The following is a 27,573-nucleotide window of genomic DNA, read 5'->3' on the forward strand; positions in this document are numbered from 1 at the left end:
AAATTAAACTTTAAAAACCATGTTAAAATAACACAGAGGATTTGACTGTAGCCCACAGAGGGAAGAAAGTTCAAAGGGAAGACTGAACTTTATCTGACCCTGATGCGCTCGGAATTGCAACACAGTTTCTCTGTAACATGGTCCAAATTTTAGAGTTTTTACCAGGGCAGGAAAAGGAAGGTCAGTGCCACCTTACTTAAACTTGAAGTTCTTTTCTGTGTAGTTCATAGAACACTGAAAAGAAAAACTTTTAATTTAAAACTTAATACATCCAACCTAAAATAATTATATATTTGCGTCTATTTATATGATGCCTGTTGGAAGAGTAGAATCTCCTAAAACTTACTAGTTTTCTGGCTTGTGGTGGGTTTTTATTTTGTTTTGGTTTTTTCCCAGAGAAGGTGTATGAGCAAACTGTCTTCCCCTTGGGATTAATACTCTGTTGTTCCTCTAAACTTCTAGACTTTTAAGTTGTACATCACTTCACTTGATATATGCTGCTTATTAAAAACCATTCAGCTTTTCTGCTGTATCTCCCTGGCTGGTGTTTTTTTTCTCCTTGTTGTGCTCCGGGTATCTTGGGTTTGGTACGCACATGTATGTGGGGAGCTTTTTCAGTCGTTCTTTGTGAGTTTGGAGTTTCGTTACAGATGTTGGTATTTTTTGGCCCGGCACTTGAAATACTGTCAAGAAAGGTAATGCTTAACAAGGTGGGAAATTCTTGAGTTAATTAGTGCTGCCTTTCTCACAGGTGTTGCGACTGTTTCACTTTTGGCTTCCAGAGGAGTTTTTAATCAGAGGTTTGAGTGTTCGCTTGTGCCTTGGCAGCTTCCAGAAAAGCCGTGTGCCAGCTCCCTTACAGCATGCTGCTGTAAACTGGTATTGCAAAGGAGAGGTTAACTTTGTACCGTGACTTCAGTTTTATACCAGCCTAATGAGATGAGGATGTTTGAAATACCGATAGGAGCTTGTTCTCTGTGGTTTGAGCTCCTGGCAGAGGTGGCGTGTCCCTGCCAGAGCCCCTTCACTGACCCATCACCTTGGCTCAGGGGACTCCATGTGTCCTTTGTCCTGCCTATCAGGCCAAAAGCCACATGTCACTTTCCCTCCTTCCCTACTATGATGGTTTCCACTCCATCTGTCTCTGGAGTTGTTTACAATTCTGTCACCACTTTTACCACTTTTCCATTTTCCCTCGTTGCCTATGTCCATCATTTTTTTTCTCTCTTGGCGGGTTTTGATTTTCACCAGCAAGTCCATCTCCATTTATTTACCACGATGTGCCTGACACTCAGTGTGACATTCCCCCTTGCCCATTACAGGGACACACTGTATTTCCATTTCCCTCTGCCTCATTATCTTACACTTTTTCTTTGCCCCTTCACGTTGAGGGTATCACGTCTTGGACCTGCAAAGTCAACACATATAGAGGTTTCACAGTAACATGCTGACATGCTGTTAGCTAGTGCTGTGACCTGCTACAGATCTCCTTTAAGCTCCTGGCACGATACTTTCAGCTTTTGATATCTCGTGTCACTTCCAGCAGCTATTTTGGTTTTCAGCAGAATTAGTGGGAGGGGTTCTTGTTAATGCTCTTAAAAGTTACTGTATTACAGCCAGACACTTTTTAGAGAAAGGCCAGCAAGTTGTGCATCCAGCTGATCAAAGAAAAGCCCAAAAGATGTAAAGGTGTTTGTTTCTCAGGTTGGAATTTGCAACTGAGTAACACGATGTATGAAAGTAGCATGAAGCTGATTTTCTGGCCCCCTGACATTGCAGTTGGATAGTTCAGAGTAACTAAGGTGAGCGGAGGGGAGTCCCCAGGAGATCCCACTGGCACTGGGGTCACTGTGGGCAGTGAAGGTGCTGGGCAGAGCCGTGGGTGCACTCGATGGCCGAGCTCTGCAGTGAGGAGCTGATCCTGCATCCTCACAGAGATGGCCTGATGTCTGCTCAGCTGGGAGGAAAAGGTTGGTGAGAAGAGGTTTTTCCCTGCTCTATCTGCTTTGGTGTTGGCTCTGCAGATCTTTGAACCCCTCAGTGTCAATGGTGCCATTTGGAGGGGGCTGTCAAATGCCTACGGTTTTACTGTGTGCGTACTTCACATCTGTATTTTATTGATTCCTTAGAGGGTGAATTTTGCTGTTCGTCAGTATGAGGGGGAGAGGTTTTTGGTGAAGTATGGAGTCTGCAACATGGGTACTTGAATTTAGTTTTGTATCTGCTTTTCTGGAGAAGCTCCAGTGAAGCTCTTCTCTGAGTAACACCATAGGCCTCCTGCACAGACTAAACAAATGGAATTCCCACAGGAGACACTCCAAATTATTATTTTTCTTAAATAACAGCCAATTAATAAAAGGTTGCCGCTGTATATACTCACTCCATACTCATTCAAAATGTATTCGGTTTTACCAGACCACATAGTGTAGATGAGACGAAGACATTGTAATTTTCAAGAGGGGGATGCTGGTATTTCATTTTTATAGCGACCTGTAAGAGACCCGGAGAGGCTGATGAGTAAAGGACGATCTGCGGAATTCACTGCTGAAGCAGCCTGGGAATGATGTGTAACCCTTGGACTGTGAGAAGATTTTGTTTTATTTTTTTTAAAGTTATACTAAGCAAATATATACCCAGACACGACTAGTTGTATCCAAAGCACGTGTACATTTCACAAGCTCTTCCTAAGCTTTGGATAAAGTCCTAAATCTCTCAAGAGCAACAAGGGAGTTGCTAATTGGGATGATGTGTGTGTGTGTCTGTCCTGGGCTCTGCCTGGTACAGCAGGGTGGCTGTTTTCTATAGAAGATAACAGGGTGTGCATGATGGCGAGGATGACAGCAGGATCACTTCCCCCTGCACACACACAATTTTGGAAGTTTCTAGGCAGGATGACTGTAACATGCAGGGAAACTGCTGGAAATGCCTATATTAGAACAGCACATACAGAGTAAATGTTACTCTTTACTACTATAAATTGTTAAAAAAGAATTTCCTGTCTTACCACTGTGAGATATAAGATAAAGTTTGTTATTTCTTGTTGCAGTTACTTTCTTCAAAGAATGTTTACACACATACGTGACATGGAAACAACATTAAATATTAGGCATAATGGAGGATGGGTGGACTTGCACTCCTGTTCTCGTCATAACTTCAGATCAGTGAGTCTCCCTTTGCCTCAGCTTCCTTTCTTCAAAACTGAGCAAATAATTTTTTTAAGCACTGAGACAAGTACACAAAGTGTATTAGGCACTGGATACTGTGGTAATGGGGACCATATGATTGTGTAATTACATACAAAATGCAGTTTTCTTTTTAGCTTATCATAAACACTTCGTTATGTCATCATATAAGGAGGGAAAACTTGATGCTCTTGAAAGCATAATGTAGAATTTCAGCATCACAAGCAAAGTTGCTATGGTGTAAAGGCTCAATTGCAGCATCCTTTTATTAAGGAGCGGACTGTGTAGTTCATAGAGAAAGCTGATTTTAAAACCTGAACTGGTTCCTAAAGTGGCTGGGTTAGGATTGTTCTGCTGCAAAATACCTCCTGATGCCATATGGAGCCATAGTGGGTCAGTATGTGCTAGGAGGGTTGCTGGAAGTTGGAAGTACCTTGCAGGTTGCATGAGGGCGATGAAGCAAGATTTTCAACTTGAGCTTCTAAGTTACTTAGATTTTTTTTAAAAAAAGAAACTAATCTCAGTTTTCAGGAGAAATGGAATCAAACCTTGACTTGCCAAGAGTCATGAGTAGTAGGAGGAAAAGAGCAGTGACTAAATCTGTTCATTGGGTAAGGTATTTTTAGGGCAAATAAGTACAGCCAATGAGTTACATTTTGGAACTGTGAATCTTTTTAGATTTTTATTGGTGAAACATTTGGTCTCTCTATGACCTCACTCAGTTAATTTTGGTCAATTATCTTGTATAACTCTGTCTCGTGGGATGGTCCCCTCCCAGTACAGAGGATCTTCTATCAGTTTGTATCCTGACTTGCCACTAAATTTTCTGAAAGTTCCAACAGAGACATGTGAGGCAAAGGCATTTGGACTTTACATCTGCTCTAGTGAAAATCTGACATTTCAGGTGGCTCTTGTTTCTGGGCTACAGAGCAATCCAACCAGCCTCAAGAATTTAACCAAGGGTGGAAATCATGCATTTCAGCAAAACCCCAAAAAGCTAAGTTGTACTGGGAAATACTGTGCCTTTAGCAAGGTAGCAAAACGGTCTGCCAGTAGAATTTTATATCCGTTCTAAATGTTAAATAATTTATAATGGTAAAAAAGATGTCTCTTACTGATACCATTGCATGAACAGTAGGACTTTTGGTGAAAAAGTAATTACAAGAATCACGCTGTAATTTACATTGCTGTGCCAATGAAGATTTCAGGCCTGGCTTGGTGAAAACAAAAGATAAAGGAGATGAGGTTTCCCATTCTGAGTCTTCATCAGAGATCAGAGCTGTGCAGAAGCAGACTGGAGCAAACCAGAACTGCACCAGGGTGAGACATGTCTGTGTCCTTGGCAGCAGAAACACCTCACTGGGAGAAAAGGAGAGTGGCAGCGTCGCGTAGGGGATTGCTGCCAGTTTGAAATACCTTCTGGTGCTTGCACACCTACCAGCATATAACGCGAAGCCCGCATCTTGGTTAGAAGTGTAGTTAGATCATGGTAAAGAGTGAAAGGACTTGGTTGCATAAACAGAAACAAAACATGAGTAACAGTTGGTAGCAGGAAGAACAAGGAGAATAAAAAACATCTTCCTCAATTGTTTCAACCAGCAACACCCCACTTGAATGAAGGCTGGTTCTTTGGGAATGCATTCCCACAAAAAGCGGTGAATACACACAGCCCACAAGTTTGATGAGGTCAAAGCATCCATTTTTAGCAAGGCTACTCTTTTTTTTTGTTCTGAGGGCTTGTGTTTTTTTGGCCATGCAAATTGCTTTTACTTTGTGATCTTTGGGAATCATTACTGGGAAGTGTGCTTTTTTCATCAATGAAGAATATACACTTGGATATTTTTGAAATCAAGTCACAGTTCAGCTAATGGTGATACTGACCTTCATTTATCACACTTCATACTTAAGATTTAATTATCCTGAAATGCCACCAAAAAGCATTTCTTAATGTAAATGAAACAAACAAACCCAGCAATGTTTATTTTAAAACTGTGCTGTGGCTTCTGCCGGTAGCTGCACCCTCCTCGGTTAGTGGAATTTAATGGAGCTGTTTGTGGATACAGGGTTATGAAGCCAGAATTTAGCCTGAGAGTTTTAATTCTGCTTAATTCTCCAGTCACATATTTAATTTCATACTTAGTGACAGAACCAATAATCTGTTTAGAAGACTAAAGAGTGAAGAAGAGCTTGTATCTAATGCCAGCGTAGATGCTCTATACCATAACCATTGGTGCTTTTGGATTTGTGCTGCCATTGTTCATACCATAGTAGGCGGGTATGTGCCTCAGCAAACCAGCTTTTCATTCATGGGCCATGTCTGGGAGGGCCCTGGCTCAAGGAGAGTGTGTTTGCTGCAGAAATAAAGAAAACCAAGTTTTAAGGCATCTCCCGAAGTGGCCCAGCCAGGTGGAGGCTGATTTCCCATGAGGCACGTTGGTCGCTGGGCTGAGAAGGTTCGTTCTGCTGCCTCGGTTTTCTGAAGCCCAATTCCCACCACCTTGTTCAGACACCAACATAAAGTCAACACTCATAATAGAGGCCTGGGCAGTAGGTGCCTGTTGTTTATTTGCTGGCTTGGAAAGTACCTCACTAACCGTGGCTTAGTTTAGATTTTTAAGGATTGATTATTCCAAAAAAGTTGAGATTCAAGCTATAAATAACACAAGTAAGGAGGATGCCTGTCAGTATCAACTTACTGAGAAACATTTAATTCTTTTTAATTTGAGACTTCCAGATCTGATCAGAGCCCGTTGCGTTCTTGGTGGAAGCCAAAACACTGATTCGATGGGTATTTTTTTTTTCAGTATAGCAATGAACACAGCTGTTTGTTTTATGAAGCCTGATTATTGCGATGTTCTGGAAGGTGGATACTGGACAACCATGCTGCTAAAATAAACACACTGCTGAAGGAAATCAGCTTGTGGTTAATTAGCAGCACAGTGAATGAATATGTGTCAGTGTTCAGATGTTTGAATTGGAAGTTCTTTATGTGACTTTAGAGGCTTGGATGCCCTAGCTTTTTTTCAAATGCTAAAAAGCCACTGAAAATGTATTTTTGAAAGGCAGCTTTCTGTATTAAGCTGATTGAACTGGGGGCTGGTGATGTCATTTCCCTTATACTTGCTGCAAAACTCTTCTATAAAAGCATAATGTTAGGTTAACTGCAGCAAAATGAGAGAAGCGAAGGCATGTGCCCAGCGAATAATTCCATTAAAGGTAGAGTAACAGTACCATTCTTGCCCCACTGACTGGAAGGGGCTCAGGCAGCATTTCACTGAGGACATGTTTGAAAATCTCCCTTTCTCCTTGGAGCCCAATCTGTGCAATGCTGACACTTCTCAGGATGGGCACCTTGAGGATTCCTGTGCTCCTGACAAGGAGAAACCAGCCCTGTCATAAAACAGCATTTTAAAATAAAATGTTCTGTTGAGAGCGAGTTGGCAGCACGTTGTATGCTTTCTTTGAAATATCTACTAACTTAAAGCACTCTAATTTGTCTGTGAGCTCCTTTGGTATCTTTTTTTCTTTTGTGGCTTCCGTTGGTGGGTTTTTTCGGGTGTGCGTTCTTCTCGGACAGGACTTGAAGCAATGCTGGGAGCTTAAAGCCATTGCTCAGATGCATTAGGACCTGCCAGCAATGCTGTTCTCAAGCAGCAGCACATATGGGAAGTCCTGGCATTTGTGCTGTGAAAGGAACCTTATGTATAGAGTAACTCAGTCTCTGTGTGTGGGGGGGAATGTAATCAAGTTTAAAAAATACGTATCACTAAATTTACCCACACATCTCGTAAACATTCTGTGTAAAGTATGTGTCAAAGTGGTTTGATGTTGTGACAAATACAAAGTAGAACAAAATAATATTAAAGAAGAAATGTAATGAATATTTCTATGTAGCAGTGTCAGTGCCTCTGTTCCCTCCCCAAAATATTAGGAAAACTGTTTTTTGAATGATATAATAGAAATAACCTTGTGTGTTTCCTACCATTTGCTCTGCTAAATGTTGGGCAAAGAACACTTTGGGATTTCACTCGTGAACCCAGGTGGGTTTGGGAAGCTTGGGCCAGGTTTGCTTGAATAGGTGCACGATCAAATTAAGTCTGATGAAGTGTGAGAATAAGTGTCCTGATGGTGGTTTGCTGAGCACCCAGCAACTGCCGCAGAGCACTACAAGCCTTGTTTTCTCTTACCATAGACCTTTTGTGGTGATTTCCAATACCGAGGCAGAAATCTGCAGCAGCAGTGTCTCACACCCACTCTTGAACTCACTGGCCCAGATCCTCAGCTGTGTAGGGAACATCAACAAGCCGTGGTTCTCAGAGCAGTGCTGGAGCTGAACACTCAGAGCCTTCCAGACCTTCTCTGGGTTGGGGACAAGCTTCTTTCAGCTTCCCACACACTGAGATGTGTTCTTTGTGGTGTTGGGAGGGGACTGGCACAGGGCTGTCTGTCCTTCCCTGGGAAATGCCAGGTGGAAGCACCGCTGGCTGTGCCATCCTGAGCTTCCTTCACAGCTTCCCTTGTCTCAGCTGTGCAAAACAGCAGGATGGGGCTGAGCATCTCGTCCGCTTTGTGTGGTGGCTGCACACAAAGGGAGGGAACTCTTGCTGACTTCATGTTGTTGGGTTTGTCCCAAAGGGAAAACCAGGAGACCTACTGGCTAAGAAATCCCATATAGAGCACAGTGGAGTGGAGTGATGTTAACCCTGTATCACTGTGGGTAACAGAACTGTTCCTTCACATAGCCTGGTCTAACTTAATTGGTTATTTTTAGGGGAAAGACTTTTGAAGTTACCTTTTCCATTCACTGAGGTTTGGCTTTAAGTTTTTTCAACTGTTCCAAGAAAGAAAATGAAGTGTTGACTTTAGCCACCTCAGTTAAACACTCCAAACCTGTGAAAGTGCGTATTTCGTAGAAGAAAGTTCTGTTTTTAATGCAGTAGTTTGCATTTATAGGAAAGATAAACCTAGTCTGCAGTAACATTTCACTAGGCCTTTTTTGGTAGGATTTGATCAGTGGTTTAAGCAACTGTAACAGCTTCCAGGAACACTTCAAAGCAGGCACTTCTCATTGGCCATTTGCAAAATCACCTTCTGAGACTGAGGCTCTGGAAATGCATTTATTTGTAGAATATGTCTTGCGTTAGTCCTCTGTTGGCCAACAAAATTATCTAAGACATGTCTGAGGCAGCTACTAAAAAGAAACTTTAAAAGACATTACTGTTCTAGTGAAGGTGATGCAATACGCTTGTACTATTATCAGTCTCAGAATTAAATACATTCAAATGAACTTGTTCTGAAGGGATTTGATTAATATAGAGCTTTAAAGAAAAGTTGCTTTGAGAAAAGGCCCACCCTTCTTCATTTATTGTGCATGAAAGCTTAGGTAAAAGGAAGTGACACATGATATTCTGTGTTATTTTTCCTCATCCCCCAGACAAGGCCTACAATTGTCCAATCTTTACAGCAGGAAGCAAAATGCTCAATATGTTGGCTTTTATTCAGATAGGAGTTTAGAACGGAGTAGGAGCAAATATTGTCTTTAAATAAAAACGTATACTTGTTGCCCTGAGGTACATTAGCCTGTATTGCCTGCTGGGGTTGAAATAATACAAATGAGAATATTGAAGGCCTGTTATTTTATTTTTTTAAACACATTGTTGTCTAAGATAGCAGCAGTGTTTTAAGATTTCGAAGTCTCTTTCATCCTAACTGAGCAAAGCATTTAAGGGCTTCCTCAGTCCACCTTTCTGCAGAGCCCTGTAAGTATTATATATGCTCAGATCTAAGCAGTTAAATTAGTGGAGCCAATGCACAAAGCCTAGCTAATGCTTAAATGTAATGTTGAGGGGGTGTTTCTGGAGCACCGATGTGGATAATGAGGAATTATTCACTGGGGACCACACTTGGAGCTTTCTAAAGCCATCAGCAGGTGAGGGTGGTGGGGACACAGACGGGAAGCAGGTGGCCAGTTTTGCTCTACGCCCCTTGGTGACAAATGGCACAATGGCATCCAAATTTCTGCCTTCCCAGCCCCCTGGAGAACGCAGCGTGGCTGTCAGAAAACAATTAAGAAGCCATTAGGAGGGAATGCGTTTGCCAGTCCGGCAGCTGCGTCAGGTGCCGGATGCACCTGAGCTGACGAGTCAGGAATGCAGCAGCCACAGTCATGAGGATTCCTTCTCCAGCCCTTGTCTTTGATTACTATTTTTTTTTTTAAAACATCTGAAGGATTTGGCTCAAGAAAAAACACTTTTTTTTTTTTCCCACAGTTTCCATCTTATTGCTGTGTGAGAAATAAATACCTTAAAACTCTGCAATTATTCATGTCTAAACTGTATTTATTTGCAGTGCTGCAGTCTCAGGTCCTGCCCACGCAGCCACACATGGGGCTCCCGCTCCTCCCACCCGCGGCAAAGTTACAGAGGTTTTCTATAAGCAAATGTGTGCTGTGTGGTACCGCTCAGCCCTCAGCGGCTTCTGGGGGAAAGTCATTGGTAAATTATGTTTTTCTCTTCTTTGCACTGTGCATCGAGGGACGCTACAGGGTCTTAGTGCCTCTGTACTGCTTTTTGCTTGTGCCAGAGCTACTAAATAGTAGCTGGGTGAGCAGCCAGGGCTCTTACAGCAGTGTGGGAGTGCTTGGCCCTTGTTGGAGTTTCAAAACCGGAGACAACCTTATCTGCCTTAAAAATAGGAGTAATAATAAAAAACTGATTTAAAAAATCCCTAAGAGAGTCATGAGAATTTATCAAGGGCGATCTGCAGAGTAAAAATGGTTGATGCTCTTTCCTTTACTGATATACATATTTCCCTACAGGTTCCTCTTCCTCATGCCACTATCTGATTTTCAGAAAAATGTATATTTTTAGTTTTGTGTGTGTGTATATTTTAGTTTGTGCATTTTCCCCTCTTCTTCCTCTGCATGTAAAAAGAAACAAAATGCTTCCCAGATTTGCCCACCTGGACTCTAGCACACGTGTTTTGAAAGTAGAATCTGACTAATTGCTGGAAAAAGAATGTGGTGGTGATCTTCTTAATTTCTTTCCCCTATGAAGCCACTTTACACTTCTGGTGTATAATAACTGCTCCTGTGATAACTGCTCCTTCCTGTTTGGCCTTTTAATTTACCTGTCGCATCCTGTTATAAGTGGAAATCCCGATCTCTTTGAGTCGGGGACTTTCTCTTTTATGCTGGTTGTGTATTAGCCTTGATATTGGATTGAGGTTTAGCAGGGATTAGTGGATGCTACCATCAAACAATTAACATCCTCAAAAGTCAGTGATCTAGAGGGCTGGGATGGAATTCACTGAATTCATTACATGTGCAAATGAGCGATGCTGTTCAGCTGGAGGGCTCTGCTCATTCCCTCCCTGGAAGGTAACTAACCTGTCAGGTTTGGAGAACCTGTTTTTATTTGCCTTTCTGAATACCCTTTTACACCTTAGAACTTTACATAGCTTGGGGCGAATGCAGGTTCTGAGGAAAGATTAGACTGTCTGAATGATTGTGTGTATTGTTGTACCCAAGGGTTGTTTATGGCTTTTTTGTTTTAGGGACTGTTATGCGTAACTGCATTGAATACTTTTAAAGTCTGATATCCATTCTTGTGGTTTGGAGTCTCTGAAGTGTTTCCAGTGTTCTGACAGACTTCCACAAGAGGGATGTATCACACGTGTGCTATAGAAAAGTAGTGGGACCAATGGGGATGATTTTGATAAGAATAAAAGACTTAAAAGGAACCTGAAGGTCTTGAAAACTGGGGTCTAATTCACCAAAATCTACCTAAAATACATCTACTGGAACAAGAAATGAATCTTACTTTCCTTTGGTGGAGAACTGAGCCTTCAGTGCTTCACTTTTTTTCAATCTGGTATGGCTTTTACCATTCTCTCCTTTACACTAACCAAAATATTCTCCCCTTCAAGCCTAAATTTTGCTAAGGGGAACAAGGAATTAAGGATATCATTTCTTCTAGTTACCTGTCATGCTTTTTCTTTTCTATGAATTCTGCACAGAGAAAGGAGATAGTAACAGCCATTTGCTTTCAGGGACAAGACGGAGTTTTCAGAAGAGTTCAAAGGCATGGGCGGGCGCTGAGTCAGCACATCTCAGGCTGGGTTTCCTGTCACGTGCAGGGCACAGGGTTCCTACAGGTGCTGCTTTTATCAGAAAATGGGTGATAACACCATCTCCTCCATCCACACCTCCTCCCCGCCGTGCCCACAGGATGGGCAGCCCAGCTGCGATCCCACCGCGTTTCTTGTTCTTCCAGTATATAGCCAGATATCTGAGATGAGGAGCGTAGTGGTGCGGGGATGAAGACCGCAGTTTATTACAAACCCCTGTCCTACTTTTCGTATGGGTGGCCTGATTTGTACAATGGTGCCAATTCACATCGGGGTGTTTACAGAGCGAAGACAGGATGTGCGCTGGCCTGTCTCACTGCATTATCTGTTTGTGTTATATTTTTAGGCTCTTGCTTCCATGACAAAATATTCAGTGACAGTATATTTGCCTGCAAGCCTTTGAAGGGCTGGTTTTGCCTCATATAAGAGTTCCCATTGTTTAGGATTCAGCCAGCATTTAAGCAGCAACCTGAAGTTTTACATGGCATCTCCATCACGTTTCTAGAAACAAACTTTCTGTTGCTTTCAGTAAAGCCATGGGTCCCACCTTAAAAATGGTTGAGTTTGTGGCAGGCCGACTGCTGATCAGTTCTTCATGCCAAACAAATTGTGGCAAGTGTTATGAAAGCAATAGGATGTGTGTGGTGCTGTTAATTATAATAAACATAACAGCCTGTGGAGTAGCTGCTCTCAGGGGCTGCTCCTCAAGCTTGTTTTACAAGTAAGCCTGTATTCATAGCATAGAGGAAGACCTCAGTTCATTCGGCAAAGCAGGAGCAAAAATCGTTGTTGCAAGTATTGGAGCTGAAATGTGAGAAAATAGTGCTGGGAGGAGGAGGAGAGATAGTCCTGGTGCAAAGAGCTGGGCCAGAACTGTGGAACTTTCCACCAGCAGCGAGGAGCTAATTCCCCAAGCTCAGCATATTCAAAGCCTAAATGCAAAACTCATCTTTTCCTTGAGTATTTTTTTTTCACAAGCTCACAATGGATAAAAATAAAACCTTAAGAACTAATCCAGTTAGGCTTCTTCTTGCCGGCTGAAAAGAAAGAGAATCAGAAAGAACAATAAATGCTTTGTTTCTCTTCTCCAATATCTGGTCAGTGGTCAGATAGCACGGAGGTAAAGAGGTCACGTAAACACAGATAATTTTGAGCTGGATATGCTGTGTTACTGGTCTGGGTGGGAGATGGAGATTTTGGGGTGGATGGAACCAGGACAAAGCGATGTGGACACAGTGACTTAAAAGACTGAAGAAGACAAATCCTTTCTTTCAGGCTCATCCATAAATCAATTACCATTTGTTCCTTATTAATAATTTAGCTGCCAAGAATGTGCTTATTGCTTTAGAAGGGGGGGAAAAATACAGACTGTCCCTGTAGTGAATAGCTGGCAGTCGAAAAGATGCAAGACAGTACTCATGGGAATATTCAGAGAAAAGTGTAACCATGGACTATATTAATTACTTTAATGTTTTTGCACCATCTCCTCCCTGTAAACCTTTTTGTCTGCTTGCATCACATTGATAGCATGTGGTGCACTCAATTTAACTGGCCTTTCCAAAGAAAAGAGACGGTGAAGGATCATCCTTCCATCTCATGAAGGCTGGAAGAAGAGGGGGAGACATGGGAAGGGAAGGAGAAGCTGAGGGAAGCATATGGGGGGTGTCCAGGCCAAGGAAGGAATCTGGGAGGAGAAGCTGCTGTTGGGATGAGCCCTCAAATGGGATATAAGGAGGCTGGAGTACCTTGAGGACAAGGCTCTAGGCTGTTTGAACTCCATGCCTCTTAGAAGATACCCGACAGATTAAGAGAGGAGTGTGATTGATGGGTCAGAATGATAATTTTAGCAGCTGTGGTTTTGATGGGTTGCAGGAACGAGATATTTATCTGATGTGCCAGAGAGCAGGAAGAGATTGGGTGGGATGACATGAGGCCAGACAAGTTGTTTTGGTTGCTAAGAGGGAAAAGAAGGGGCAGATCTTCATTCGTTATGTGGGGTTGGGTTTGGTTTGTTTTTTCTTCAGTTTTGTGCAGGAAAATGTCTTGAGGTGCAAGTAGTGAACAAAATAGAAAACAACCAGGAAGGCGTCTACTAGAGGTGATGCGGAGCACTGTTTGCAGATGGTGAGTAGATTCCTAGAGTAAGGTTTAACGTTGTTGTTACACAGTGGGTCTGTGCCAGGATGGGGATGAAGTCTTGAAATGTTACCTGCAGTCTCGGAGGTTTGGGAATGGGATAAGGAAAAAAGAGAGCAGTGGGACTTGCTGATGTTTCATGTCTCATTGGGAAGAGGGAGCTGGATCCTGTTACGTACGACGCAGACAGTTGATGCAGACTCTTAGTAAATAGACGTAGTGCTGTGAGGAGGAGGTGTGATTGGTCATTGCCTGTGTGTATTTTAGAGCGATCTAATTTGTGTCGTCGAGTTGGTTTTTGAGGCTGGAGTGGGTGTGTGGACCAAAGGCTTAGTCATGAGGGCAGGGAAAAGAAAAGCATCTTGACTTGTGAAATCAAATATTGTGACTTATCCCATTGTTTCCCTATCTCCGTGTAGTTTATGCCCATATTCACATGCTGTTGAATTTGCATGTGGCTTGTCTTCCTTTTTGGAAAACAAACAAACAAAAAAAGTTTTCAGAGAGCACTGCCCGCTCCACTGCGCCCTTGATCGCGTGTTCTCTCATTCTCACTCGTGCCTTGGACATCCCAGTTAGTATTTAGGGAATGTGTAGGTAGTGAGACATCTCCCAATCAACAAAACCTGGAGGGTGCTTAAAAATGTGTGGATGATTCAGTGAAAGGGCCTCTATTCTCTGAGTCACTGCTGACCCAGGGACCCAGTCAGTGCTTTATGCTGCTGAAAAGGAGACATAAAAAGAAGACGATAATTGCCTTTTACCTCTCTGTGTCTCATTGTGTTGTTTTAGAGAAACTGGGTGGTGTTCCCGGGTCTCCTGTCTGCATTTCATCTTGAGTAGTGATTATGATTTGTTTCTAAAGGTTCTCTCAAGCTTTGATTTGATGATGGTCTTTATATTGACCATGGAAGTGCTGTCGTGTTGCTGTGAGCTCTTAAGCGGTGTTTAATGTTACTCTTATCTTGGCTGTACCACAAAGATGGACAGATCTATTCGTACGCTTGCATAGTTTTGAAAACACTTTAGGATTTGAAGAACTGAAAATTCTTTTGTCTTCTGTGGGTTCCCCTTCCAGGTCCCAGCAGAGGGATGCTGGTCTGCTGCTGCAGGCCAGGAGGGATCTCTGGTGTCTTTAAAGAGCTTCCAGTCTTTATCCAGCATTATTGCCCAGGCTGGTACTTGCGAAGGGTGCCAGATGGCAGGGTGATGTGAGGCCTGTGTGGTTACAGGATGGGAGTGAAGAGTTGTGCTCCCCAACAGCTTTCCTTGACCCTTTCATGAACGCCAAAATCACCCACGGCAGTGCAGCCAGGCTCCTGTGTGGCTGCCGTTACAGGCACTGGCCAAGAGGGGCCGAAAACAGGGAAGAAAAACATCCCTTGTTTCTGGATCGTTTTCTATAATTAGGCTGATAACGGGCGGCAGTGTCCCTGTCACCCTGGACCAGCTGCCAAAGCCACCGGGCGCTTGTTCCCCCTGCGTCACCCTCCCCACCAGCGCTTGAGGGAGGACGGCGTGAAGTTGGCATGAAAATCAAAAGCAGCTTTAAAATGTGCTCCGGCTTTTTCAAGTACAAACTAATATTTACCTGTGAGTCTGCTTCCCTCCTTGTTCGCCTCTCCTTGGCAAGCACTAGATCTACTTCCAGTTTAAGCTTAATGTTTAAGCATTTATCCAGTGACGCTCCCAGGATGACGTGAATGTTAATATTCTTTTTAGTTTGGAGAGAGGGAAGGGGAGATGACAACAGGAAAGCTACTTGAAATGGCTCTCTGTTACTTAAATGTGAGTTTTGATGCAGTTGATATTTTCAGGTGTTCGTTATGGACACCTCATGGAAAACTTTGGAAAAACATCTCATTTGGGAACAGTTCTGTCTCCTGTGGTGGTTGAAGGGTAACTTGTTTTCATGGTTGTTTTTTTTTTTTCTGGACTGTTCTTTAATCACTTGTTGCCTCAAGTTTTTATTACTACTGACATTTACATGAAAATAAGGTATTTGTTTATGCTGATTTCGGCTAGTTGCTTTTTCCTGCTACTTTTTTATGTCATACCAGCTGGATTTCCATGCAAGCAATAGCAGTGATAAAACCTTTACAGGAAAGGTACCGTGCACGCACATGCTCCAGATCCTGTTTGGATGATAAGAATGACTTAGCGTGATACTGAGACGTGCTTTATAGAGCTGTTATTCATGCCGTGCTGCTCTCCCACACATCCTGCATTAGTCAGAGTTCAGCATTGAAGTTCTGCAGCCTTGTTCCCAGCCCCAGCGACGTTTAGGGTAGGGGAGGGTGAAGGATGGAGGGAAAATTTCCTTCAAATCAATAGTGAGCACTGCAGATCTTAACAGGGAAATGGTGCATCCTGATAGAGGGAGCAACAACATGTAAAAGTCTGATTTTTGGTGAGCAAGACAATCCCTCGTCCCTTGTAGCATGGGGAAAATACTCTTCCCCCCTCAGTACTCTTCAGTGGGTTTTTTTGCTTTTGAATTTTTTTTAACAGAATATGTAATTTAGGAAAGCAGAATTGCACTTCCATGAATAAGATCATTATCTTGGCCGAAGGGGATGGCTGAGGGAATGGGTTTCTTTTGCTGCATGGCACAGCTGCTGTGCCATTAGGCTGCAAAAAAATGCAACAAGCCTTTCAAGTGATCTGTAAATTTACTAGAAAAAATGAAGCTTTCAGGTAGGCCATGTACACAGCTTCCTTCTTTGCTCTTGGGAGTTTTTGGCGGGAAAAGAAAATATTTCAGCTGAAGCATTTTTCACCTCCGTGGTACAAATAACCCTCTTATTGAACAGAAGCAGTCCCCCAAAATAAACCTCAAAGCCTGTAACATCACCGCCTCTCTTCTCTCACCTTTCTCAGATGTGTTGTAAAACCTGATTATGAGACAGAGAAGTTTACAAAGATTTTCCTCCAAATACGCACAGACTCTTGCAGAGTCTGGAGTCTCTGATTTCATTAGTAATTACCGACATAAGAGACTGTAAAATATTAACTTCTGTGGGCTTTTAATGAGGCATTTCATCTTGAATCTGCAGCATTCCCTTAAGACATCACACCCTTCCAGGTTTACTTTTTAAGCTGGATTCCTCCTGCATTGCTGGTGTCTTGTAATTAAGGAAGTCAGAGTTGTAAAATTAACACAGCCTTCCACTCCCCTTTTCACCTCTCGCACGGCACACACCTTTGCTTCACTCCTCGTGGAAACTCAAAGGCTTGTTTTTGGTAGCGGAGGTAATTCTTTGTCATCGGGACCGAGGAGGAAAGTCTGTGAGAATCTGCTGGGTGACGAAATCCGCAGCCAGCACATGGGAAATGATTCATGCCCGACCGATTCGTTAACAACTCGCAGGATGCCGGAGCGAGTCGGCGGCTGGGAAGGCTCGGCTGGGAAAGAGAAGGTGGTTAATTGTTTGGGAGAATGGGAGAGACTGAAGGTTAAGGAACCCAGAGTAAAGTTTTTGTAAGCAAGCTGCGTTTCGTTTAAAGTTGATCAGCCTTAATGAAGAACAGGTCCTGGTCATTGAGCTGTCTGTAGCTCTGAGCGGATCCCAAAGGACATCCCTGCCAGGTCCCCTTGTTTGTGGTACGCTGTTAATTACAACTGGTTGTGCAAATAATTATATATCCAAGTGGCTATTAAACCAGCTTGAAAAGTGCTATAATGTAGAGCCAGTGGAATTAATGGAATACTTTAAAGGCCAATGTAATTCAAGGAAAGTATTGATCTACATCTTCAACATCCTGAGCTGCTTTTGGAAATGGGAGATGGTCGCTCTGGAAAATTTCACCCTGGATCTTGTAATCCACGCGGGGGAGGTACAAACACAGATGTCAAATCTTGAAATAGCTGCTTTTCAAATTATAGGAAAAGCAGCAACATTTTCACTATATAATAAAGAAAATAACAGCAATGAGCCTTGAGTAGCCTCAAACTATTCCAAACAAGATAATTGGAGGCTGTGGCACAGTGTATTTTTAGTTATATCTGCTATAAAGTAAACATGTTCTTTGCCCAGGACCACCAAAAATGTTTCCATAAGAAATGTTGGCTTTGTCCCAGCTTGAGAGAATGCACAAACATTTGTCTGAGAAGTCAGTTCCGACTCCTGATATTTATATGAAGTTTCTGTTGAAGGCACTGGCAATTGTATATATTGTGAAGGAGAGTCCAAGATCTTAAAACTGTCATTTTTCAACACTCACTATGATAATCACTTTTGCTTTTGTCAGCAGACATATATATTTGAGGCAACAGTTCTTGGTGTGAGATTTCTATCCAAACATTCTGCACCACATTAGTTTCTTTTTCAGCAATTAAAAAGCATATTTTCTTGCTCTTTTGCTCTGGTTTGATTTGGCCTGTATTGACAGCTGATGATAATTTGCGAAGCTGTCCTGACTGTAGTGAAAATAGGAAGATTTTTTTTTTCCCTACGGTATCAAGAAGATGCATGTTGAACCCAGACATTAAATGTAAATCAGTGTAAGTACCATGAAAGCTAACAGTAAGTTTAGCAGCAGCTTCTTTTTTATTGCTAGTAGGACTGTGTGCTCCAGTTACTCAGTCTTTCTTGAAATACTTTTGTTTGGAATGCACTCTGTGTTATGGAAGATTATCTGAAACTCTTTGGCATTTCCATCCATCCATTTTCCCCTTATGAAACTCCTCGGCACACACAAATACCCAGCCCCATCAGTATGCCTGGAATCTCCTCAGAGAGAGAAAGGAGGTGGTTCGGTTGGATGAAAGTTGTGTTGGGTTTTGGATTTCATGATTGGAGTTAAACATGGGATTCTGGGAAGAAATGACAAGTCTGTATGATAAATGAGTTTTCAAAAAGGCACGCTCCTTTGGAGAGGCTGCTCCCTGTGTCTGGTTTCTCCGCCCCCAGTCCCCTTAAGGCTCAAGCACAAATAAATTTAAATGAATCTGACACACATTTGGGCAAATAAACTTGGCTGAAATAAATAAAAGGACTGGGACTGCTCAGAAAAACTGGATTTAAAATTTAGAGGAGTTATAAAAATCATCCCAAAAGTGATGTTTGCTCCACAAAAGGTACCTGGGAAAAGGCTTGGATGTGATACCTTCAGAAACACTTCTGGCCTCAGATGTCACTTACATCCCTTATTCTCTACTCATTTCCATTCATGGTAAATTAATAGTGAATTACCACATTCTTACCAAAATAAAGCTTGCCCTGTCTGCCTCTTGCAGTAATAACAGGGATAGCTGGGGTATTTTTACATTGCTTTGCTGGCAGCCGTGGGCTTCCCCAGGGTGAAGAGGTGGCACCGGAGACATTTTAAGTGCATAATTTGTGCTGCAGTTATTAGAAATGGTGTGTCTTTGATTTTGTGCCTTGCTGGGGAATTAATTCATTGCTTTCCTTTGAACTGTCAGTAGTAGGAGAACGTAACTTCTGAGAACCGCCATCCACCTTGCAGGTCCAAGTGGAGATGGCAGAAATATTGGGGTGTGTATTAGGAAGTTTAGAACTGGGGTTATGATTAAGCTGTAATTAAGCATTAGAATATATGATGCCCTTTTGGGAGTAGGGGAGTGAAGGACATGCATGGTTGGTCATCTGAAGAACATATCTTGTATGCTACTGGTTATCAGAAAAAGGAGGAGTTGAAAGAGATGTAGGGGCATATAATTAAAAAATGGCTAAAAATAGAGGAAAGGGAGCTGGGTTTGGTAGCCAGAAGCCAATATTCTGTAGCTGTGGCATAAGCCAAAGTGATGTAAATAACAGAGATTAGTAAAAGATACAGAGGAAAAAATAGTTAGATCGTGATACTACATGACAAAACAAGATCTATCTGTAGCTTTTTAAGAAATCTAAATTAAACTAAGCTGTTATTTGTGTGCCAGCAGGGAGGAGAAGTGGCCACAGCTCAGAAGGGAGCTGTGGAACACAGGGCAAGCAGAAGGCAACAACAGACAGTTTATGGTAAACCAATAAAACGTACTTATGTCTGAATCTGAAATTGGACTCTGAAAAATATGGTCTCAAGGCACCTGCTAAAGAGCTTAGCATTACTGGAATCTTAATAAATGACTCATGCTGTCATAATCTGATCCTTACATCAACTCTCTGTGCTGTATTTCTTCAGCTTTCGAGTGGGGGAAGGGGAAGTAAAGCCTTAGTAAAGCCTGAGAGATGTAAATAGGCAGCAGTAAGAAGCCCACACAAGATAAATCAGTAATTTCTGTATTGTCAGCTACTTTTCAAACTCAGAGCGAATGAGACTCAAGTAGAAGAATTACACAGCGTCAGAAGAAATGAGAATTGCTCTTTATCTTTAAAATCTTTACCAGCAGGTTGTAGCAGTCTCTGTTCAAGATTTCATGGGCAGGACATGCCTGGAGCTGGGCCACCCATGGGCTGGGATCCTGTGGGACCTGGCAGTGCCACACAGGGAGTGGGAGAACCTTTCCATGGGTTTCCAAACTCTTTGTGCCTTTTCCACAGCACTTCTGCCCCTGTCAGCAACTCCCTGAGAAGGTCGGAAGCATCTGAAATCACCTGCCATCTGCAAACGTAGAGGAGATGTGTTTAAATCCAAAGGAGAGCTTCAGTGAGAATAATAAGAAGTCCAAATGTGAGAGTTTAGCACAAAATAGCGGTGATCTTTGATAGGGCCAAGGGGGTGAGGAACTCCTTATTCCTGGTGCTTTCTCTGACACAAACTTTTGTTTTACTCTATCATAGAATCATAGAAACATTTCTATTAGAAGAGACCCTCAAGATCGAGTCCAACCATTCCCCCACCCTGGGCACTGCCCCATGGCCCTGAGAGACTCATCTCCACGTCTGTTCAACCCCCCCAGGGATGGTGACTCCACCACTGCCCTGGGCAGCCTGTTCCAATGCCCGACAGCCCTTTGGGGAAGAAATTGTTCCCAAGATCCAACCTCAACCTCCCCTGGTGCAACTTGAGGCCGTTTCCTCTGGTCCTGGCGCTTGTTCCTGGGGAGCAGAGCCCGACCCCCCTGGCTCCAAGCTCCTTTCAGGCAGTTCAGAGATCAGAAGGTCTCCCCTCAGCTCCTGTTCTCCAGGCTGAACCCCCAGGTCCCTCCGGCGCTCCCATCACACTTTGGGAGAATCATTTAACTTCATTGCTTCGGGGACGGTAAAAACTTACCCCCTCCATGGAGATTTGTTGCAAATTAGATGTTTGTTAATTCTTTTAATCTTTGAAGTGCTAAGTAGAAGTATTAGCTATTAGTTTCCTCTCTGGCAGTGTGATACTGAGCATTGCAAACCTCTGTTCAACACAGCTACTTCTGGTTCTAGAACGTGAATGACACAATTGTTAAAACTGCACCAGAAACTGGAAACTTTAGCAATGCCGAGCAAATTGAGGGGAGAGAGATGGCAAGCTTTTGAATTACAAATGTGCTGCATGGGTGGTTTTTTTTTATTCAATGTTGTTCATTTGGCCAGTATTCAGGGAAAGTTGAGATTTTATCCAGCTTTGGTGAAGCCCTGTGGATTTTACAGTGCTCTGCACACAAACCCCAGATGCTGCTACAAGAATAAATACTTACTTTCCTGGTGTAGACCAGATGCAGAGCCAGTAAGGAACTATTTATCATGTTTTGTGCTTAAGGGAAAATCACAGCCTGTGGCCATAGCTCTTGGTGCATTTTTGAGCATACTGGCAACTTATTTGTCATGGTTTTAAAAACCAGCTTCTGCTTGTGGTTTTTAATAAGAACTCCTTGGAAATACATAACAAACTTTTTCATCCTGGTTGTTTTTCTCTTTTCCTTACCCCTTTTTGCACATGCTGGTGTTACTGGATACTTGAGCTTTCAGGCGTTTTGCTCTTTTGGAAGATGAATGACAGGGATATAAAAGGGATGGATTTTGCAAACAGGAGTGTATGTGTGTGAATAGTAAGGGGACGTAAGGGATCTCTGACAGAGTAAATCTGAACCTCGACAACCTTCCCCGTAATATCTTACTGTTTATATCACTTTGCTTAATTTTCACTACTGCATTCCACTGATTTCAACTGTACTTTTAAAGAAGGAGAAGGGGTACAAGGAAGAGTTTCATTACCCATCTAGAGGGAAGATAACTGCGAAGTGCTCGAAGAGGAAAATAAATAACAAGTGTGGGGTTGGTTTGTTTGTTTCCCTTTCTTGATAAAGTATCTTACAAATTAAATCAGGCTTTTTTTTTTTTTTAAGAAAAACAAAAGGAAGCTTCAGTGTTTCTGTCATTTTTTTTTTCCTCCCTTCTCTGTTTTTGCTATTAAGAGTCACTGTTGCCCTTTGTTTTTGGAGCAGCAGCAGTCTGGACAGTCTGGAGTAGCAGTTTCATGTGTTAAACTTTCCTGGTAAATGGCTTGTAACAACATGTAATGATAGATCAGTCCTAAAGGTCTTCAGCATGGGGAGGGGTTATTTGTTTGTTATAGACACCCCAGTTTTGCCCTGCCCATGCCTTATGCTGTTGTGCAAGCAGTTAAATTACCTAGCTGCATTCCTGGAGCCTTGGTCTCCCTTTCTTCATTCAGGATTTTTTAATCTCTGGTTATAACTGCCTGAGGTGTGGAGGTGGAACCTCCTGACCATGTGGGGATTCTCCTTCCTGGTGAGACCCACCTTCAGTGCTGCCTCCAGCCCTGGTTCCCTCAGCATCAGAGCGACATGGACCTGTTGGAGAGGGGCCAGAGGAGCCATGAGGATGCTCAGAGGCTGGAGCAACTCTGCTATGGAGACAGACAGAGAGTTGAGGTGTTCAGCCTGGAGAAGGCTCTGGGGAGACCTTAGAGCAGCCTCCAGTGCCTAAAGGGAATCTGCAAGAAAGCTGGAGAGGGACTTTTTATAAGGAGTAATGTCTGGTTTAGATTAAATATGAGGAAGAAATTGTTCTGTGGGGCTCTGGCACAGGCTGTCCAGAGAAGTTATGGATCCCCCATCCCTGGAAGCGTTCAAGGTTGGGTTGGATGGGACTTTGAGCACTCTGGTCTGGTGGAAGGTGTCCCTGCCCATGGCAGGGGATTAGAACTAGATGATCGGTAAGGTCCCTTCCAACCCAAACCTTTCTGTGATTCTACGTTTGAATGCACTGTAGGACTTAGTTTTTCTGAATCATTGAATTCAGTTCTTTGTTATAAACCAGTGCTAACTGGTATCAGCTCGGCAATCTCACTGTGTCCTGGCTTTGTTTTTGATCTTGCAGGCTCTCAGAGCCTACACGCTCTCACACTCACAGGCAGTGAGAACTGCAGCTCATCATATTTCCCTTAGTAAAACAGGCATGTGGATCACAATATTTTCTCGTCCTTATCCTGCAAGTTCAGGATAAGTGCTAGTTAGGAAAGGTGCACTAGAACCCTCTGGCAGTGAGAGTCTGAACATCGACACTGTCAAAAGAAGAGCTCTTTACAGCCTTTGCTCTTCAATCCCACCATACAGTATTGAGGCACTTGGAAGATGTAGTGTCTCACCAAATAAATGGTGCTGCTTTTGGAGAGAACCATCCAGTACTGAATTTTTGGCCAAAGCAGCTTTGGTGGTTTTAGAAGAAATCTTGTTAGGTAGTATGGAATAATGAACATATCCTCTCAGTTGTACAGGGAGATCTGCTCAACACAGGCTGGTTAAAAGAAAAGTAAGAGGGAGGAACAATTCATTAACCCCATGCAAATTTTGGTGCTTAGATTCTGCAGATTTTAATGAAGCCTGGATGTGCTGAGCTTTCAGATGGTTTTGGGAATACTTCAGCCTTCGAGATCAGACTGTGCTTCAGAACAGGACCAAGCAAGGGTAGAAGTGGTGTGTGCTGTGGAATTTGATTACTCTGCGCATGGATGTGAGGGAGACACCTGCTTGATTTATCCAGATGTGGTGAGGCAGCCAAGTGCATCCTCAGCGTGGTGCCTGCTAACAAAACTATAATATGTACTAACTCATCTTGCACCAGCTTTTGGCTTTCATCAGATTCCTCCAAGAAATGTTCCAGCCTGCTAACCCATGAAAAAGTGGATAATCTTCTGCCAAGCCAGAGACCTGAGCCAGCTTGGGGTGTGATGCGGGGCAGGCAGGAGCCAAGGGAGAAGATGAGATGGGCCAGGACTGTAGGAATGGGAGGAAACCCATCTCCCCAAGGCAGTGCTAGGCCTTAGCTTGGCTTAGCTGCCCTTAAGACTGGAGCCTGGATCATTTGTGAGTCAGATGACTGGGTACTCAAGCCTTGTGCTTGGTGAAGCGTTTGCATCTACGAATGGGCATTCAATTAGCTAATAAAGAAGTGGCAGTTGACTGTGGTAACTGGAGTTATGCATCTACACAGAAAGCTGCCTTTAGTAGAGCACAGTGTTTGCTCATCTGATCTTGTGTCCCATCTCAACCATGCCAGTTATTTGTTGATTTGGAGAAATTATTCCTTGAGGGTTGAAGCAGGACAACAGAAAGAAATAAAGCTGCCCTGTTACTTACCCGTGTTCTTCCCAAGAACATGCAGATGAAGCTGTTTTGTCCCAAGTCCCGTAACAGAGAGCCTGAGGAGAGATTTCCCAATCATAAAAATGTAATTAGCCCCCAGGGCTTCAGGGAAATATAATTTATTTTACCTTATCTTCTTATTGAGGGGAAAGGGGAAGGTTATTATATTTGAAAATAAAACAGATGGCTTTGTCATTTTGAAAAGTCTTTTAGATAAGATTGTAGAGAAGTCTGCCTCTTCCGCCTTAGACAGAATTTGTGCCATGAGCAGTGGCAGATAAAATAGCAAGCACAAGCCATTTGCTACGGCATGCAGCCTCTGCTAACAAAAACAAGTAGCTGCGATTCTGTTGGTTGAGAGCTCTGTTGTGCTTTTAGGCTGTGTTTGGTTTAGAAAAACGTTGAAGCTGTTCAGGATTCAGGGACTGCTCAGACAACAGGGACTTGGTGTCTCTCTCCACCTCTGCTATGCGAACTTGGTTGGCAGAAGGGCTCCATTAATCTAAGGGTGGTGAGGGCCACTGAATTTGGGGCAAAAAGTCTCAAGTTTGGTCCCTGTAGCAACTACGGTCTCTGTGTTTGCCGTATTACTGCATGCCTACCTCCTGGCGTATTTGTTTTAGTGGTGCGTCTCGCATATCACCAGGATTACTAATTCAGGAGCGCACAGGACACGAGGAAGAATCGGGGCGTGATGCCACCTTCATGGATTTGTGGTGACTGCTTGGGAAACGTGCGGAAATGTCTGTGTGTTCCTGCGTGGCTTCCAGAGAGCAAGTCAGGCCTGGAGATGTGCTGCCTCGTCTTTGTAAAGGCTTCATGGCTTTTACCAAGAACCCTGGGGCGATGGGAAGAAGAGTGCTTTACCCTCCAGCTGACTGGGTTGTTTGCCATAGGTGTAGAGATTTTTTTTCTGTTCTGGGAAATGAAGGGAGAGACCCATCCATGCAAGTAATCCCAAAGTTGTGCACACTTGTTCTTAGTTCCCCCATCTCAGTTGTGAACCTCAACCCAAACCTGGCTGTAATGTCCAGCTCCTGATGGTGACTGGGACCAGTAGAACAGTTGCCACAGTTGTGTCTCCTGCAGGACAATTGGAATAGTCTGAGTCTTCTTTTTTCTCCTTTGCCCTCACTTAGCTGCAAGGTATCCTTCCGAGTGGGCAGAGATGTTTAAAAGGGGGACAGAAAAGCAGCCCTGATTTGTTCCTTGTTTCAGCCTGCTCTTTTTTTGTTACATTTAGTGAATATTTTTGCACTTCTGATATATATATTTACTTAATTTTTCCAAACTGACAAGTTTTGGGGTCACGGAAGTCAAGTCTTGGCCGCACTGAATTCATACCAAGGCTTCACCTTCCCAGATGATCAGTTCTAGGTTCTGGTACCCTCCTGGTGAGTCTCCCACCTGGGAAGACCAATTTCTGCTTTTCTGTCCTCAGAAGGAGCTTGGCAGAAGAACACACTTGGAAACTGTGCAACAGACTCAGCTGGTTGGTCACCGCATCACAGAGCAGTCCAAAGAGAATGCGTGACCCATAAATAACAGGCACAATATGAAGAAATGCATACTATAAATATGTACTGTAAATAACAACTGTGGGCATAGTTCGTTTTTCAGGCTGTAATGCACTTGCAGGTTTTAGATGGTTTGTAACCTGTACCAGCAAGTCCCTCAGCGTAGACTCTGTATATATTTCATACGTAGCAGTTATGTGACATACCTTTCTGCTCCTCTAAATCAAGTGCTTGTCAGAATAGCTGGAATTGGTTGCGTTCTGCCTTCCTCGTTGTTGTAGCTGTGTTTACAAGAGGTGTGTGTGTTACCAGGCTCTGCCAGAGCAGCTTTTGGGAAAACTCTCCTAGGGCAACCAAGACTAACGCAACCACTGTTTGAATAATTGTATGTGTGGTTTGGTTTGGTTTGTTTTTTCTAGATTGGCTGCCAACACAAAGAACCGGGGAAATAATTCCAATTAAAATTTCCATTTTCATTTTTTCTTTCCTTGACAAATTTAAAACCAGAAATATTTCACCAAACCCCTGAAGTGTTTCATTTCAGTCATTAAGCAAAGCAAGGGAAGGGTTTAGACGTCAAAGGAGGAGCCTGGGGGCAGGTCCTGGGTAGTGACTGGGGAGCCCTCAGCCTGCTCCAGCTCCTGCCTCTGCTGCAGAGGGTTTGAACACGCCGTGCGTCCCAGGTTTGCTCGGAACAGGCTGTTTTGGGGTGAGGGTGGGATCAGGTGATAATTGAGCTGGAGGAGACATGGACTAGATGTAAAAATAGTAAACAGTGCTGAAGAAAACTTTTTTTTTTTTTTGCTTTCAAGCTGCAATTTGGAAAATGAAACTGGAAACCTTGTCTGTTTGTAATGGTCCTGAACACTGTTTAAAGAAAAGGTACCTGTGTCAATTCTGGGTGATTTTGTCACAACCGGAGTTCACTTCTCTCTGTATTTTAAAAGTCCTGTTTTATTAGCAGATATTCTGAGATGTGATACCTTTATGTGCACAGTAGAAACTGTTGGGAGCTGTGCAAATGGTCTGGAAATGCTTAAGAAGTACCACTAAATGGATGTATTTGTACTTGCTGTAGCTCCTGTCTCTGCCTCCAAATTAACCTCTTTTCAGAAAATTCATAAATCCAGAGCAGGGCTGTTATATAAAACAAACATTTTCCAGTTTTCAGAGATGTACTTCTTTGCCTGAAGCCTGGGACTGGAATGCCTGTCCCAGCGGGTTTTGGTGACAAGCACCTTTTGCAGTTGTGTTGGGACTCCGAGCTGGCTGGGCAGCCTGTGATCTGACCCTCCTGTTCAAGTCTCCAGTCTTCATGTTATGTTCCCCAATGGAGCGTTTGATGGACTGTGGTCACTACTACATGTGTATTATTGACATGAGAAGGAAATTGTTGCCCCTGAGGGTGGTGAGAGCCTGTCCCAGGGTGCCCAGAGAGGTGGTGGATGCCCCATCCCTGGAGCCATCCCAGGCCAGGCTGAACGGGGCTCTGAGCAACCTGAGCTGGTGAAGATGTCCCTGCTCATGGCAGGGGTGGCACTGGGGGAGCTGGGGAGTTCCCTTCAACTCAAACTGTTCTGTGATTCTGTGATTAATGCCAGTCTAAATCACAATCATCTTTATATTCTGCAGATCGTTAGATGGCCGGTTGCAAGTATCTCACCGGAAAGGTCTTCCCCATGTGATCTACTGCCGGCTGTGGCGGTGGCCAGACCTTCATAGCCACCATGAGCTGCGAGCCATGGAGATGTGCGAGTACGCCTTCAACATGAAGAAGGATGAAGTCTGTGTGAATCCTTATCATTACCAAAGAGTGGAAACCCCAGGTACTACTGGCCCTGTCTGCCGGTACCTCCGCTTCTTGCTGCCAGCATCAGGGGTTTCTAAGTGCATTTCAAAATGGAATAAAGCAGCAGACTTAAGGTTTTAAAACCAAAGTGTATCTATTATTGATGATAATCTCTTACTGTATGCAGTAGGATAATTTATGAATATGCACTCAGGGGGAAATATCGTTTTAAATCGATAAAATCCAAGTCAAGTAGGTTGTATCGTTGCCAGGTCCCTAATGCGGCCCTGTGTGCACGTAAACAACTCACACACACAGGAGATGAGATTATGG

General features: G+C 43.3%; 1 protein-coding gene across 3 annotated transcripts in view; it reads left to right on the forward strand.

Moving 5' to 3' along the window:
* The window catches only part of SMAD3 (SMAD family member 3), a gene marked incomplete at both ends in the record, with an annotated part of 70,640 nt that overhangs the window by 25,629 nt on the left and 17,438 nt on the right, over window positions 1–27,573 (forward strand). For all 3 annotated transcript variants that reach the window (XM_080350928.1, XM_080350930.1, XM_080350929.1), the window contains one exon: window positions 27,084–27,277. In XM_080350928.1, the coding sequence (XP_080207054.1) occupies window positions 27,084–27,277 (194 nt within the window). The remainder of the gene's footprint in view (window positions 1–27,083; window positions 27,278–27,573) is intronic.

The sequence above is a fragment of the Nesoenas mayeri genome, assembly GCF_963082525.1.
Source record: "Nesoenas mayeri genome assembly, chromosome: 11".
NCBI classification, from domain to species: domain Eukaryota; kingdom Metazoa; phylum Chordata; class Aves; order Columbiformes; family Columbidae; genus Nesoenas; species Nesoenas mayeri.